This window comes from Amblyomma mixtum, chromosome 3 (genome assembly GCF_055824585.1).
Source record: "Amblyomma mixtum isolate Tamu chromosome 3, ASM5582458v1, whole genome shotgun sequence".
Taxonomy (NCBI): Eukaryota; Metazoa; Arthropoda; class Arachnida; order Ixodida; family Ixodidae; genus Amblyomma; species Amblyomma mixtum.
In genome coordinates this window covers 122,986,119-123,003,129 of record NC_143014.1, presented here as the reverse complement: position 1 = coordinate 123,003,129, position 17,011 = coordinate 122,986,119, and the positions used below count along the sequence as shown (strand labels likewise).

General features: G+C 43.6%; 1 protein-coding gene across 1 annotated transcript in view; it reads right to left on the bottom strand.

Moving 5' to 3' along the window:
* The window catches only part of LOC149351674 (serine/threonine-protein kinase 31-like), a 106,574-nt gene that overhangs the window by 72,345 nt on the left and 17,218 nt on the right, over window positions 1-17,011 (bottom strand). Inside the window, exons 4-6 of the mRNA XM_089575626.1 lie at window positions 15,930-16,097; window positions 11,780-11,938; window positions 3,425-3,584 (exon numbers count right to left, since the gene is read on the bottom strand). Of these exons, the coding sequence (XP_089431752.1) occupies window positions 3,425-3,584; window positions 11,780-11,938; window positions 15,930-16,097 (487 nt within the window). The remainder of the gene's footprint in view (window positions 1-3,424; window positions 3,585-11,779; window positions 11,939-15,929; window positions 16,098-17,011) is intronic.

Below are 17,011 nucleotides of genomic sequence, written 5' to 3'. Positions count from 1 at the left end.
AGTAAAAAAAGTTTTAGCAAACCAGATACTGTGTCTGGTCCACACATGCCTGCAAGAAGTGTACCAGAAAGGGTAGGGCTGACCAGTGTGGGTACTTGTGGAACCCATAAAAGCAGGGGTTCTGCGAAGCCCAGTCTGAGAACCCCTGCTCAACGAAGATAGCTGTGGGAAATCCTGGGCCCACTTAGATAACTGGTATGCACCCTCACTTCAAAGAGAATGACAGGCACAGTTACAGTCGTGCAAAGCCCAGCATCCTTCTTGTAGCACCTCTCTCCACCCTGCTGCCTGGAGGTGTTGCAAGAGACTCACTATTGTGTGCGCACATGCTAACATGTCCTCGGGTCACTAGAAGTTTTCTCAGAGGATCAAATTTCTTTCATCTATACAGCTGGATATGAAAGGGATATGGCTGTCATGAGCCGTACCAATACAAACACCTTTACGATAGTGCATTTGACTCTGCAGTGCCATTACTACTGTCGTGGACTTAGTGGAACAGCAATTATGCTTCACTAGTTCACCCCCATGATGACCCATTAAATGATGATGACCTATGATGATTAAAAACCCATTTAAGAAGATAATGCATTAAAAATTTAGATTATACAATGAGAATATATTTGCCCCACCGAGTACAACGACCAGCGGGAGCAGTCCGGAATAAAAGAGGCTGGTAAAGCACTTTATTGGCAAACGCCACATCACTCCAAGGCATTCTGAATAAAAATTAAGGTGAAAGCATGTGCACTTAACGATGTGATGCAGAGCACGACTGGCCACAATAATGGTGTAGCCAACAGTTGGAACAACGACCCGTACTTGCCACCTGAATCCATTGGTGTCAGGAAACTCTCACCTGGCCGGGTAAACCACCTGCTTTCTACAGTGCCAAAGGCACTGTAGAAAACAACCATGCCTTCGTTTCAGTGATTATTGTGTTGATGGTAATCTGGTAACAAGATTGGAACTTTTACGATCAGTGATGGCTAGTTCCAAAGCGCCTTTCACTGCAGCTTTGGTGTGAAGCATGTTAAGCTTAGCGACACCAAGTGAGTGTGCCACCGGGTGGCATACCACTGCAGGAAGCATGTCACCAGTTGGGATGCTACAAGCATGCATTGTGATAGCACACTTGGTCTCTTCTGGCACAAACATTTAGTAAAAGCACTGACGCATAAATGGGAAGCCTCAATGTGATACAGACTTTATTCATATCGCATCAATTGCACAGCATGCCTACACAAGGAACCATGACGCACAACCACATGGTGGTCACATCATGTCAAGTCCGCATGAGCGAGACAATCCTGTCATCTGGCAAATACAGTAATGATCCCTGTCCTGCGGCATGGTGGACGAGACTTCTGTGAGTGCCTTCAGCACACCTATATTAAGAGATGCAGGGTGCACTGCCCTTCACCACCTCCCTTTGTGCAGCGTCTTTTGGGCCGTGAGCAGCCTTCAGTTTGAGCTTTTAGTTTCTAACCTCGCAACAGGTGGCTGGTAGGGTACAGGGTTGCCACGCAGGACCCCACAGCTTCCCTCCAAATATGAGAGTGCTTAAGGTCTGTACCTGGCACGGTGGCTCAATGGCTTTGGTGTCTAGCTGGTGACCGCATTTCGATAGAGGCAAAATGCAAAAATGCCATTGTGATGTGCAATGTGAGGACACATTAAAGAACCCCAGGAGATCTAAATTAACCCGAGGTCCTCCACTATAGCATCCCTCACAGCCTATCTATTGCTTCGGGACAAATTGCGCATGCTTCTACAAAGTCCATGCAACAGTAATTTAGGTGCAGTCTCTCAAAATAACGTGTTGCTGGCATGGTTGTACTGTGTGCCATGAAATGCCATAGAAGCAAAAAGCAGCCACATTTCTGGTACACTGTATGAAGTATCAGTTTCAATATGCATGTGTCCTCTGCTCATGTGCGCCTCCTTGATGCTTAAATGCCTCCTGGATGCACTGACTCAGTATGAATTCTTGTGAGATTTTCAAACAACACGTGCTTTTGTCATATGCAAAAACAAAAATTACATTTTGACAACCAGCCGAATAGCAGATGTGTTTAGTATGCAAGTGTGCCCACAATAAGAATTTTCTGATGATATAGTGCACAGATCATACAAAACTTTCGTGCAGTCCCCTGAAGGCCGTACGATCAGAGTCCTACTGTGCACACTAGCACTACTGGCAAATTCTAGTGATTCTAGTGATTGGCAAATTCTAGAGGACAGGGTTTTTGCACCTCACGTGAACGGCAACTTACGCATCAATAAATGTTCTATACAGAAGTACAGATGAAGTAGAATGCTTCCATTATTAGATGGAAGGCTTAAGTAGAGTGGCTTGCAGTCATCATTGCCACTTTAATACTTCAATCTTCCTTTTTCTTTCTGCTCTCCTTCCAACTGCACGCAGCAGTGACTGATGCCAGCTAACAAGCCTCTGTTAGTCTCCCTCTGTGGTTTATGGCATGAACACCAGGAAGCACTGCTGCTTTGCATCCACATGAACAACAGAAAACACTAAGAGTAATAAGAGAGTAATTACTAGTAATTACTCACTAAGAGCCCCTCAAGCACAGCCACACAGCTACAAAGGAAAGCTATACAGCTTCCACAGAAACTTCATATTTGAACAAAACTTCGTCCTTGTCCAGGTTTCAAACCCGGGACCACCACTTGTCCGGGGCAGTCTCTCTACCAATTGAGCTAACCAGGATCCCAAACAGATGGCAGGGCGAGAACGAGCGAATCGATTAACGACTTGAAGTGGGAACAATGTAGGTCCAATGTTTAGAGGAATCCTTCAAGGTGGAGTAGATTTAAAATAAGGGAGTAACTACTGATTAGCATCCACCCAGGCAAAGCCAACGGCTACAAAGGAAAGCTATGCAGCTTTCGCAAAGAAAAATCTGTCCTGGTTCACAGTTCGAAACTGGGCCCACTGCCTGTGTGGGGCAATCACTCTACCAAGCGAGCTAACCAGGACAGCCGGCAGATCTGCTAGTCTCCACATGTACTCCACCTTGGGGGATTCCCCTGATTATTGAACCGACAGCGTTCCCACTTCAGGTTGATGATCAATTTGCTCTCACCCTACCATCTACTAACTGTCCTGGTTAGCACAGTTGGTAGAGCGACTTCCCAGACAAGTGGTGGTCCCAGGTTCAACCCCAGGATCAGGACAAATTTTTCTTCAACTGCAAAAGTTTCTGTGAAAGCTGTACAGCTTTCCTTTGTAGCCATATGACTGCACTTGGGTGGATACTAATGAGTAATTATTCCCTTCTTAAAAATCTACCTCACCTTGGGGGATTCCCCAGAACACTGGACCAAACCCCAAGAATGTGGGCCGCTTGGATAGCCCTGTAAAAGCTATCACAGTAAACTTTAGCCACTCACCGACCCCAACGACTTGGCCCAGAGCCACGAGAATAGCCACGGCTGCCATAACGGTCAGAATCACTGCCTTGATTAGGTATAGGCTGGGAATCTTTGAAGTGTGGAGACATGGAGGAGGTACCCGATTCCTTCATCACTTCAGTCCTGTCCAAGTGGGCTGCAAGCATTCTCTGAAAATGAAAAAGCACATAAACATGATGCACTTACTGCAAAGATAAATACAGAAGCTCACGTGTATGTTTGAACGAAAGAACACGGCAAGGTGAAGCATAAGCAGTGATGTGATTGGCTGAAGCCATTTTGGAGCAGCTTTTTGGAGCAGCCAAATGGGAATTTTGGAGCAGGGAAACAAGCTTTTGGAGCAGCTCAAGGCTCATTGCAAGTGAAAAAATTGACTTTGCGAGAAGTAAAATAGTAAAATAAGGAGGAAACCTTTGGGAACAAAAAGGTGCTGTTCAATAGGATGTTAGGGGCATTTCGATGCGAGCAAAATGCAAAAACACCCGTGTACTAAGATTTAGGTGCATATTAAAGAACCCCAGGTGGCCCAATTCTGGAGTCCCCCACTACGGCGTGCCTCATAATCAGATCGTGGTTTTGGCACTAATTTAATTAAATTAGAGGCAATTGTGAAACATCATATGTTGGCCCAAATAACTAATTTTAGAACTTCAGTGTCATGTAAATTTTTATGCGACCAAGTATAGATCAGTGCTGTGTTATAGCCGCCAAGCACCTATAGGACAGCAGTTATAAATGGACAACAAGGAATTCACTGGAACTTTTATTTAAAAATGACTAGAATGCAGATCACAAGCTTACAGAAAAACAATGAAATAACACTATCAACGTTTCGAACTGAATAATAATTATGTACACGACAGCACAACTTTTCGGCTTCTTGGCCTATCAAAAAGCAGTGGACCTATTCTGTGCCTTTCTTCTGTGAGCAACATCATTCAGTCTTTAACTGCAAAATACTGCCCAGTTGGCTGCCTTAGGCGACATTTTGTCAACAGCAGCTGAAAGCCTTGTTTTTCCTTCAGCAAGCATGGCCTGCCCACTTTCCATATCACCAAAATTCTTCATCTTTATGCCATTGTTGATGAGCAGCTCTGCATTCACCAGCATTTTCTTTGCTGTTTCTACTTCCAGCTTGAGGGTTTTGTCAGCATCACTTGGTGTCATCTTCGGCACATTGGCACGCTGCCGTTTGGCAGCCTGCTCTTCTCCAGCTGCCAAACGTTCTCTGTACCTTTTGCTTGCCCCTCGCACTGCTCTGACAACATCAGGCGTAACATCAAAGAGAAAATACGCGTTTGGCGCAGCTTTGGCGCACAATAACAAAAATGTAGCAGGATGTAGCAGGTTTTGCCTTTTGGCGCACATCGGCGCAATTGGCGCAGCTATCACATCACTGCATAAGGACACAATAACAGTACCCCACAGAAACTACCAACTAGTGGCATTCAATGAATCAAGAAAAACAGGTTGAATACCAGGCTATCATGTTTTCTGTTACTAGCAAGAAAAGATAGGTTTATAGTTTTATCGGGGTTTAACGTTCCAAAGCGACTCAGGCTATGAGGGACGCCATAGTGAAGGGCTCCGGAAATTTCGACCACCTGGGGTTTTTTAACGTGCACTGACATCGCACAGTACACAGACCTCTAGAAAAGTACAGCCCTCTAGGTAGACCTTGTTAACACTCTCTCCTTTCCACACCTTTACCTTAGTGCGAAATCAATTTGAAATTTATGATCTTCATGACAGTAGTTCAGGCAATTTTCAGATATCCGCACCTCGCTTGGTGAATGGAAATTTTCAGCCTTGTATTGTCACCGTTTGCAGTCGTTATTTCATACATTCAGTGTGTGAGGGCAAGAGTTATTCAATGCATGTGACATGAAGTGCAACCTCTGGCATAGTAGTCAAATTACACTTTGCTGTTTATTTTGCTTTTCTCGTGTTTTGAACAATGACTTATTTTTCAGCTTGTAAATCTCTTAGGCCAGCATACAATACTGGAAAAGTTTCGGAGGAATGTCAAGAAGTGCAACAACATTACCTTTGTCTCTAATACCAGAAAGAATGAAGACCTTTAGGTATAGCGCTATATTTTAACCCCCTTATGAACACATTTTTTTTTTTTTTCGAAAATGGTATGGTAACAAAATGGCCATTTAGTACTTATGCTGTCTTCTGTCAGCAAGCAAAAAAAAAAAAGGAAAGCTTTGCACAAGCCCTACTTGCATTAAACTGGACGCAAAATGCCAGAAAAGAGATGACAAACTGGACTCATCATAAGCAAGAAATTGCAGTCAGCTTGTGACAAACCTTGCTTGTCCAAAGTCCACTGGGGGGTCAAGCTACCCTATATCACTGAAGATAACACAGCCATGTGGTATAAGTTAAACACTATTTGTACAGAACATACTTCGCAACTGTATTCACAAACACAGTAGGCTCAAATGTATTGTGTAGTTCTGTATTTTACCACGCTGTAAAGTAGAGGTAAGCAAATATAAAATTTTTTGTTGTGAAGAAAATGCAAATAATAAAAATTGGCTGTGAATGGAACTAAATATTTTCAAGTACAGATGGAAGATCTGGACCCCCGATTTTTCGGACATGCTTGACATTCAGACTTTTTCAGGGCACCGCCATGCCTATGGAGCCAATGTATAAGAGCGCCTGATATTTCGGAAGCATCACAACTAACTGCCATGTTTTTCGGACCTCATTCACAATCACCAACAACAAGGCTGCCAATAATGTGTACAGAGGAACCTCGTTAATTCAAATTGCAAGGCAGATCGAAAACTTGATCAAATAAAATTAAATTCAAGCTCGAAGGGACCCTCTTAAATGGCGGGACTGATATTCTCTGCGGGTCAGCACATTGGTTTTTGAATTCGCAGCGTGGTTTTCGAATTCGCACAAGATGTCGTCCACCACACAAACTCAAACAGTAGTCACAGTTCGCGGAACTCATTTGTGCAGAGTCTTTCTTCCTGAATATGGGAAGAGATAGCAGCAAAGTGCGTGAGAAGCATACAGCTTAACGGAGACGGCGAGCGGAAGAGAATGGTGGGGCTTTAAAAAGTGAGGCGAACGCACTCGTGGCAAAATGCACCGCAACCCTGACTTTTCCATCGTAAAGCTGCCAACAACTGGCATTTCGATGACAGGCAAGATGCCTCTCATTCTACGCAAGCCATCCTAAACTTTGTCCCAACCCATGCGTTCTTCAATGACATGCCAATGGCAGTACAGCCATCGTATGCTGAGCTGATGAAAGCGGTTGCCACCCGTAGCCTCCACAGGACTCGCATCAAGATTTAATCACAAGGAGCTTCAGAATGTGCAAAAAACTACTGACCCCTTCCCAAGACATACTGGCGCACGCACGCGCACGCACACACACACACACATTACAAACAAATTTTGTTTCCACCCATCAGCATAATTTCCTGTAGGCACCCTCCACCCACCAGGCACTGTGCCGCCATCAGTCGTCATGAAGAGCCACCACATGACCGCTTTTGCGCTCACAGGGGGGATAGGGACAGCAGACAATGTGTTGCATGCAAGGCAGCAGAGTGGTGGAGCACAGTATGGACCTACTGTCATTTCGATAGGCTTCCTGGAACTCCAAAACGAATATTTCTTTTTTTTTTGCGTAGCAAACATGAAAAGGGGACAACTACTTCTTGAAGTGGGTCATACCTGCAGAATGAATCTATAGCTGTACTCATGCAAAGCTTTGAAATCGCCGGAAACTGCGTTCCGCAGAAAAAGTTAACGCCCAACAAAAACGGATGTCAAGCTTAAGGTAAGTTTCATTTTTGCGACAGGGCTCTTCAAGATGCCAGTGATTTCTGTTATCACTGTATTGCCGTTTTAGGCCCACAACAGCCGAAGAACCAGTGCTGTTAGCTACGAGTGTCGCGTTGGCAGGGCAGGAAAGTGCAATCACACCGTGGTTTTGCCCCCGTGCATTCCAAACTAAAGGTAGCATTTTCTTTTCAAGGCTAAAAATAATTTTAGCCTTGATAATAGATTTAGTAATTTAGTAAATAAATGTAGTAATTTTACACATCCGTTCAGTTTATCTAAATCACGGACAAAGTCAGGTGTTCAGCGAAAAATACATCAAATGTGCGCAGTGGTGGAAGAATATTGCTATATTATGTGCAAGAGCACACAAACACGCATGTGATGACAAGGGTCTAAATAAAAAATTTACAAACCTCATGCCTGCAGAGTAGCTCAACTTGATGCTGCACACAACAGCAGAGCAGTTTTCATTATTAGGAAGCAGACAGCAAACTTCTCAGCTATATGCAGAAAGTGGCGGCGAAGTTTCCCAGGCGGCCCCCATCGGACGCTCGCTCTACCGCAAGTGGCGCGCATGTAACCAGGCATTAAATAAAGGAGAAGGAATCATGTAGTAGTAACAGTAATGAACTTCATTTTGTAGACTAACTGCTCTCAAATCTTCGAATAACAATTACATTTTATATGTAAATTATATATATAGAAATATAATTTATAAAACATACAATTTACATACATATAGTCATAATAATATACACGTAATTTATACATTAAGAAAAACAGTAGACTTATAGATAATACTGGTAAATTTGACAGATTGGTTACAGAAATATCATCACCAACAGGAGGCTGACTACAATCGCTACAGGACCAAGGCCGGGCCCGACCGAGCAGTGCATCAGTTTATGCTAGGCTTAGCATCACCGCAGGCGGACTTTTGCAGCATTCTGGCCTTCGATTCTATACGAAAATAGCAAGTTAACTTATGAGACATATGCATGATACTGCTGTTTGGAAATGTCGCAATTTGTCGCCGAAACTTTAGACAAACAAGAAATTCGTAATTTCTGAATGCTTAGGAGATTTGAATAGTGAAAATGCAGTTCGAATTGAATAATACCATATTTACTAGCATAACAGGTGCACTTTTTTTTCAGAAAATCCGGCTCAAAGTTCGGGGTGCACCTATTACGTGGGGTAAAATTTTCAGAAATTGTTAGACTCGCAAAATTGAACATACCGCATAAACACACCCGTATACGGGCTGCACCCTGTTTTCCCGAAGGAAATATTTAAAAAAAAAAAACAGATCCGTGTAAGCCATACCCAAACTTTCCACGACCCATGCGGGAATAGATTTCAAAATGCACACGCCGTGGCCTCCGTGATCAGCTCCGGCTGCGAGCTGCGAACGGGCGCTTGATCGCGGAGGCCACACATGTGCACAGGAGCTTTCAGGTGCCGCCCACGGATGGCGCCCGAGGCCAAACTCATCATCATCATCAACTTGTTCCTCCGCCACGAGTTTTCACTATCCATATAGGCATCAGCATCACCAGCTCGTTTTTTTGTGGCCTGGGATCTGTGGCAGCATGTTAGCTCATCGTAGTTGTGGGTTTCATGTGCTTCTGCCGAACGTTCCTATATTAGCACGACGGGCAAGCACCTTAATAGCTACACGGCTGGGAGTTTGCTCTCGAACACGGCCAGCTTGCGGCAGGCCGGAAATTCGACATGACAGAGAAGTGTGGCAGTTGCGACTGTGGCGTGTATAAATTTTCGTATGCGACTCCTATCGCCAAGGTTTTCAGGGGCCTAAGTCGGGAAGGTTTCTGGCTGGAGATGAAGCTTTCCAAAGAGAGATTTAAAGTGAGCATCCCAGAAAACTGTGTGCGGCTGTTCCACGCGATGCCGCTGTACGTGCTATGGGTCCGCAGCAGCTGCGACGGCAGCAACGCTATCAATCAGTTCAGCAAAAACTTTGTTAAAATAAAAATAGGGGGGAAGGAGTAGGCGTCAACTGATCACAGTGCCAAGTTTGGGGTGCGCCTGTTATGCGCGGAAATATAAAAATTGATTTTTCGTGACCAAACTGGGGGTGCACCTATTATGCGAGTGTGCCTGTTATGCGAGTAAATACAGTAAATGATATTCGCAAACTATTCTAATTTTTAAATATTCACAAACCCTGCAAAGGCGTTCTCGAAACTCAGAGAGTTTGTCATTATTGTCTGTCAGCTTCATCCATTGCCTAGTAGATTTATGCTTGCCTTAGCCAGAACAACAAGCCAATCTTCATCACCTCCATATCCTTGTGAGCCAGGCTAGTCTTACAGCTGGCTGTATTATATTTTACAACTTATTTGCATGTATGCAAAATAGCTGCACATTTGTGAAACAAATAGCTGAGTGCTGATGGTGCCATGTTGGAGAAGTGAAATGAACGATGAAGTGCAAACGCAGAGACTACCAGTCAAGCCTGCTTGTAAAGAACACCCGCCTGACAAAAAAACAATGTGACAGACAGGATGCTCATTACAGCCATCTCACCGAGTTTCAGATAGAAGAAATGCTCGTGCATGTGGGACTCAGTTACAAAGAATACACAAGGTACCACAAATTTGCATGCAAAATGCGCTGCATGACTGTGGTTTTCAGTGCAGACATTCACAAGTCCTAAAAATTTCCGCGCAAAGAACGGCAACAGAATGCGTGTCACACAAGAGGGAGAAATATAAAAATGAATCTTCCATATAAACACCGCACCAGCCTGGTTCATACATGCTTTGAGGCCATAGTAAGGGCAACCCATCTAGGGAGTTGCCTTCTGTGATCGGCATAACTGTAGACAGTGCTTTGGAACTAGCCCGTGCCTGCCTATCATATAATGTGTAATAATACTGTTACTTGCAGATTATAAATAAAATGTTCGCTCATTAAAATTATGGTACAGTTGATTGCTTCTGCAATACCTTTGGCAGTAAAGCATGTTACACGACGGCTACGGCTAGGCTTTATTTATACTTTATCTCACAAGTCCACAGCAGTATTGTGAACACTAGAGCTCTCATCCAATCAGGCTGCAGGAACACAAAAAATAGCCCCTCAAATATTTGAACAGTGTGCAACTATTTTTCAAATAATTATTGCAGTAATTAGAAAGGTAGTTCTGGCTTTCTTTTTACAGCATAGCAAGCGTTTTATTCACTGGCTAAATTAGCAGAGAAAATCCTAACAAACACAGCACTGCGAAGTGGTGCAGCGCCATTCACAAACATGGCATCCGCTGAGCCTCCTGTGTGCAGCAGCTGCGTACAGGTGCTCTTTCCTTCCCAGTGATGGAGCCACTAGCCCAGGGAGGACGGGTGCAGGGGAACACATTTCTGCAGCGCACGCCATTCCCATTGGCCCAGATCACCGCAGCATCCGCAGTGCTGCAAACTAGGTACTTGTGAGATGGAGCACAGTTAGACTGGCTTCATCACATGACAGCAATGTGGCTTGGAAATTGAGCACAAGAGATCGTAGGCCACCTTCAAGTGCACATCACGTTCATATTATCACACAGTTTCACAGTGCTAGTGCTCCCAGCAGGTGTTTAAGGCCACACAGTTGACCAACCTGCATGTGCAAAAACTTAATGAAAAAGCGTCGCTAGGAGAAGCACCACTTAAAAGGTCACAGCATGCCATTCAATGTATCAAATGGCGGAATAGCAGTTCGATATATTGAGCGACTTTCCTATACTTATATACAGGATTTTCAAGGAGATAATCTGTGTGCTCATAAATCTAATAATTTGAAATATCCAGGTTCGATAAAGTTTCAAGGCTCGACTGTATGAGGTCCAAGCCTAGCAGCACCCGAATGTGACCAGTTCACTTGATAAATAAGAGCAAACAAAGCAAAGAAGACGCTTTTGGATTGTTTCACTGACATTTTTTTAACTCCATCGCATAATCTGCCCAGACATCGTGGTTCAGCCCCAGTCGTATTTATGAAAGTCAGTGGTATTCAGTCTCTGCCGAATATTCATAAATTTTCAAATAATCATTTATAGAATTGAATATGAATAAAATATTCGCACACCCCTACCGAGAACATTCGATCCAATTTGCAGCAGTCACTTTTTATTATTTGTATTCACCACACCCCAAACTCAATACTCGCTTTCAACAACAAAAGCTTTTCTTTAAATCAAACTCTTCTTTATCTAAAAAGAAATTCTTATCTAATCGAAGTGATTGATGGGGTTTTACTGTACAAGCAAAACTGGAGCTTAATCATTGGCTGCAGTGCTTCTGTGGGTGGAAGTACGGTCCGAAAATAACAATCGGGTGTGGTGCATTCATCACTTCAGTCACTTGCTAAACACAGACTACTTGGTATGTCTTACTACACCACAGTGAAGCCCAAAAAATTAATTAGGTCTGATATTTTGGCGTCCAAGGATTTTGATGCCAGATATAATTACTGATGGAATTAGGCAAGTGAGGTAAATAGTGCTTGCCAAGGATCAGCCCACCTGGCAATAGCCTCGATTTACGACTTCCTCCATGACGTCCATGCCGGTTTCAGGGAGATAGCAGCTTGTCAGAGAGTTCGTGCCTTGCACAGAAAATGGCACCTTTGTTTTCACCATGACAAGTTTGTCACTGAGCAGCTTTTGCATTGCTCTCACCGCCTGCAAAAGAGCATAATGGAGTTCAACAATACACAGAAATGTAGAGGACGCCATAAAAAGTGCAAATGTAAAATCAGACATGGCAGGCAAATGCAATTTACCTTCCTTTACTTGCTGGTTCACATAAATACACATACAGGGTCTGTTCTGAAAGTAGTAGGACTGGTTTTTTCCTGGGCGAACGGGAAGACGAGAGGTGGTCTGTACGTGCAGGATCGTTGAAGGGGGATATTGGGAATGCTGGGGAAAATCGGCAGTCGGCTCTCGGCCGTTGAAGAGAGGAGGTCGCTTGTACCGTGAACCCCTGTCGAAACGTCTCGTCACGCAGAATCATCGAGCGTTTACTGGATCAGCGATACGCGGTCAAATTTTGAGTAAATCTTGGTAAAACGGGCAAAGAGACTCACAACATGATTAAGGAGGCCTACGGTGACGCTTCCATGGGTAGATCAGGTGTTTTTTTAGTGGCACAAGCTTTTCCGAGAAGGTAAGGAAAGAGTGGAGGAAGACGACCGCTCCAGACGCCCTTCAACCAGCAAGACCAACGAAAATGTGTAGCGAGTGAAACATTTACTTAACAGTGATCGTAGAATAAGCATCAGAATGATTGCTGATGACTTCAGCATTCCTCAAACCCAAGTTTTTGAGATCGTGACAGAAAACTTAATCATGAGGAAAGCGTGCGCGAAGTTGGTGCCGGGAATGTTGTCAGAGGAGGAAAAGGCCAACCGGTAGGATCTTCTTCATCATGTGAATGAGGACCCCGATTTTTTGTCCAGCACAAGGCGGCAACGCTGCCTCAGCCCCCCTACAGCCTCGACTTGGCCCCGCCAGACTTTTTTCTATTCCCGAGAATAAAATCGACGCTCAAGGGGGAACATAACGGATCGGTAAAGGTGGTTCAACAGGCCGTGACGAGGGAGCTATACAGCATTCCAGTCCAGGCGTTCCTGGAGGCGTATGAAAAGTGTAGAACTCATTGGCAGCAGCGTGTAGGTGCAGAAGGGTGCTACCTTGAAAAATTGTAATCGTTTGTACTATTCTCTTGAATAAATTTTGTTTAAAAAAATGAGTCCTACTACTTTCAGAACAGACCATGTATACATGGTTCACATGAGCATGGACTCTAGAGCTGCAAAGGACCTAGTGAATGGTGCCTAGGCCTAAATATACTAATGTAGAATTTCCACTGGTCGATTAGAGTGGAGTTCTGAATCCATGCTAGAGGGACTGAAATGGCCACAAAGAGAACAGATCCTGACTGCTCTTGCAGGGAACCTGATACAATTGTCATGCATAACTGGTTCTGAAAGTTGAGCTGGATAATTGCTTCACTCCTTGCGAGGTAGTACAAGATTCTTTTTATAAACACTTTACAGGGCATGTACATTTCATTGTTGTTGCTGCTGCTGTTGCTGCTGTTTGAGCACTCTGACTCAACTGACTAAGGCAAGAAACACAGCTAACAGACAATGCCCCATCGGTAAGGTAAACACATGCCCATGGTTATCAAGAAATGACTCAAACTGCACAAAAAAACAAGTGAAACTGGCTTGGTCACTCTGGAAGTGACAGCACTACATTACTGGAGTCCTGACAAAAGCTCCTTCTGCTAAGTGGACCAAGACAGAGAGCATTTCGCCACTGAGTGAGCTGCTCTAAAATGACGAATGAAACTCATGACTCCAATACACATCAACCAGTAAATCAAGCATTCTCTGCCACAGAGCAAGATAAGCTGATCACCAGTCCAATTCATCAAAAGGAACTAGAACATGGACTACACTGAGCATAGAGCATCTCTGCATCAAAGAGTGTTTTGTTTGTTTGTTTGTTTATGGGGTTTAACGTCCCAAAGCGACTAAGGCTATGAGAGACGCCATAGTGGAGGGCTCCGGAAATTTCGACCACCTGGGGTTCTTTAACGTGCACTGACATCGCACAGCACACGGACCTCTAGAATTTCTCCTCCAAAGAAATTCAACCGCCGCGGCCGGGATCGAACCCGCGTCTTTCGGGTCAGCAGCCGAGCACCATAGCGACTGAGCCACCGCGGCGGCTAAAAGAGTGTTTTAAAGGGACACGGAGAGGAATTCCACCCAAAGTTCGTTCTGGTGAAAATAGCGCGAGAAAGACAGAAGAGAAGGGGACCCGAGACAAAGGTGTTGTGTTGACATAACAAAAATTGTATTGTGTCTTCAGTCCTTTTCCCACTGTTTCCACTAGAATGTTCACCAAGCAGCAAACTCACCCAACTTGTTTTCTTGTGTGTGCTTACATTCATGTGTGGCAGAAGCAGCACACACTTGTGTGTTTTTCATTTTTTTTCTATGATTACAGCTGCATATGCTTATAACTATGCACCACGGCAAATAAATTCAGTTCACAGCCAGCACCCCTCCTGCGACTACCTACCTTCGAAGTGTTTTGCATTGTTTTGTAAAAAGTGGCAGGTTAATGAATCTGCAAAAATAACTATAGAAGTTTATTTCTAAAACATGCTTTACGTATTTCAAATGTGGCTTCAATAAAACCAAAGGTGGATATGGTGGTTCAACATTATGCAATGCTTGGCATTGTGGTCACTAGACTAACAGCACTCTTAACAAATGACCCTATTGGCTCTGGTGCACCATTCCGTACTGCCTGTGGTGACTGTGTTGATAAGCAGGAGGAAGCCCAACAAAAGTTTGGGCATCCACCTGCTGTTGACTTTCTTTCATGGAGGGTCGAAACTGCAACAGCTGGAAGCCACAGAACCAGCGTTACAAGAACCTGCTAGGGTCATTTTTTCCACTACTACTAATATGTACAAAAAGCAATTTGTTACAAAGAGCACCAGAAAGACCCGTGCCCTCAGAATGGTACAAATTCATTGTCACCACAGGTGTCACTGTTGAAGCACTCGCTTGCTAAGGCAGACGAACAGAGCAAGCATGTAAAGGAGTCAGCAGAAGTTCGTTCAAAACCAGAACACAACTTTTGTGGGAATTTCTATGGCTAAGATGATCATATCCCTATTGTTCTTTCATTCCTACTGATATTAAAATAAATTGTGTCTACTAACGCGCAGTTCCTGAAAAATGCTTAATTATGCAATTTTTAGTGGAATCTCAGAAAGCTAGGGGCCTTATCTGCTGTCATTGAGCCAACAACAGCTGACTTCAAGATTGGTAGGCCTGGCTAAATGGGCACACTAACTAGGTGGCAGTTTTTGGTCCAGCTACAGAGGATGGCTCGATAACTTTTCCCACCGGCATTTGTTTGATAACTTTGCTGACTGCATGAAACATTGCTATTGTGAGTACTGCGCAACCAACTATCAGTTGAGCAAAATGTATCATACCGCACCCTTCAGAAAGCAGAGAACTTTCTTTCAGCACAAAAATATTTGCCTCTATTTACAAAAAAAAAAAAGATTAACAACTCTCACCTGAATTCGCATTTCGGAGGCCATTAAATCATCTCTTCGCCATCGCTCATCCTGCCTCAATCTTTGGCTGGCCGCCGTGTAACAATGTGACCACCTTGACTCCTCACACAAATGAAATTTGCCTGTTTATACATGCACTCACACAACACACACATCTGGCAGCAGACTATGTTAATATCTTGTGACTTAAGCATCAAAACAGCTGTCTGATATCCTCAGCAGTTGTCTCCCCTCCGTGGTGGCTATTGCTATAAATCTATTGGTGTTGTGTGGGGCAAAAACAACTCCAAATATCGTAAGCTTGGTTTTTGGCTTGATTTTCTGGGGTTTAATGTCCGAAAGCGACTTAGGCTATAAGGGACGCTGTAGTGGAGGGCTCCGGATAATTTCAACCACCTGGGGTTCTTTAACGTGCACCGACATTGCACAGTACACAGGCCTCTAGCATAAATGCGACTGCCACAGATAGGAATGAACTTGCGTCTTCCGGGTTTGTAGCCAAGCACCATAACCACTAAGCCACTGCGACGGCAATGTCCTAAGCAATCGCAGACTCACCTTTTGAAAAGCACCAGGATTATCACCTTTGCGCAAGCCAAATAAACCATCAAAGGTGCAGAAGATTGCCAGGGGACGGATCTTGGAGAGCTCGTCTGGAATTCTCACCAGATTTTGCTCATGGTTTATCTCCTCGCAGTTCCCATAGTCCAAGTACTGCACATAGCTCTGTGTGCGTGCAATGAGACCAAGAAACATAACATACAACAAGCGGGCACCCAGAGTACATGCTCAGGAATATACATGAGACTTATTTACACATAGGAAAGCTCCCGAATGCAAAATAGTCCCGCATCTTCTTCCAGTTTTATAAAAAAAAGTTCTGCTCAGTACTTTCTTTTTGCCACTGATTGAGAAACTGAACTGTCATGACTTTGGACAAGAATGGAAGAACAAAAATTAGGTTGGGAGAGTAAAAAGAAATTGAAAATAATAGTGCCCAGCCCAAACCGCTTAGAAGAATGAAAGAACAGTGGAACTAGCAGATTAGCCAATTATAATCAACAAATGTAAATGTAATGACTACTTTGCACAAGGCATAACTTATCAATAGGCTAGCAATGTACTACGCTTTCTCCTATTGAGAGTTGTACGAACAATAAGCACAAGTGTTAGTATTTTCCAATTTTACTATTCAAGATCATAAGCTTACTTTCTACATTTTAAACTGCAAAGTTCTGACTTCTTTTTTTTTTAGAGCAATAAAAACTTCACGAGGCCTAGTTCATTAATTCGCAGAGAATTGTAAAAGCAGAGTGAAAAAGACAAGGACAACAAACACAGAGAAATGGTAGGAATGTCACGTCATGTTTCCATCATCCTGTTTCTTTTTATTGCTGCATTTAAAATTCATAACAAACTTTTTCTTCTTTTCCTGTAGAGGCTCAAATGCTCTTTTTGTGAACAATTTTTATGCACAATGTTTGGCGGCTTTCTTTTGGTGAATGCTCTTCATTAGGTGCTGAACACAATTTGTGAGAGCAAAGAAAATTTAAATGATTAAAATTTTTTTTTTTTTCAACTTTGCAAAGTGCTTTCTTCAGAATAATAATATGGTTCACTCCCACAGCCTCACTGGCTCC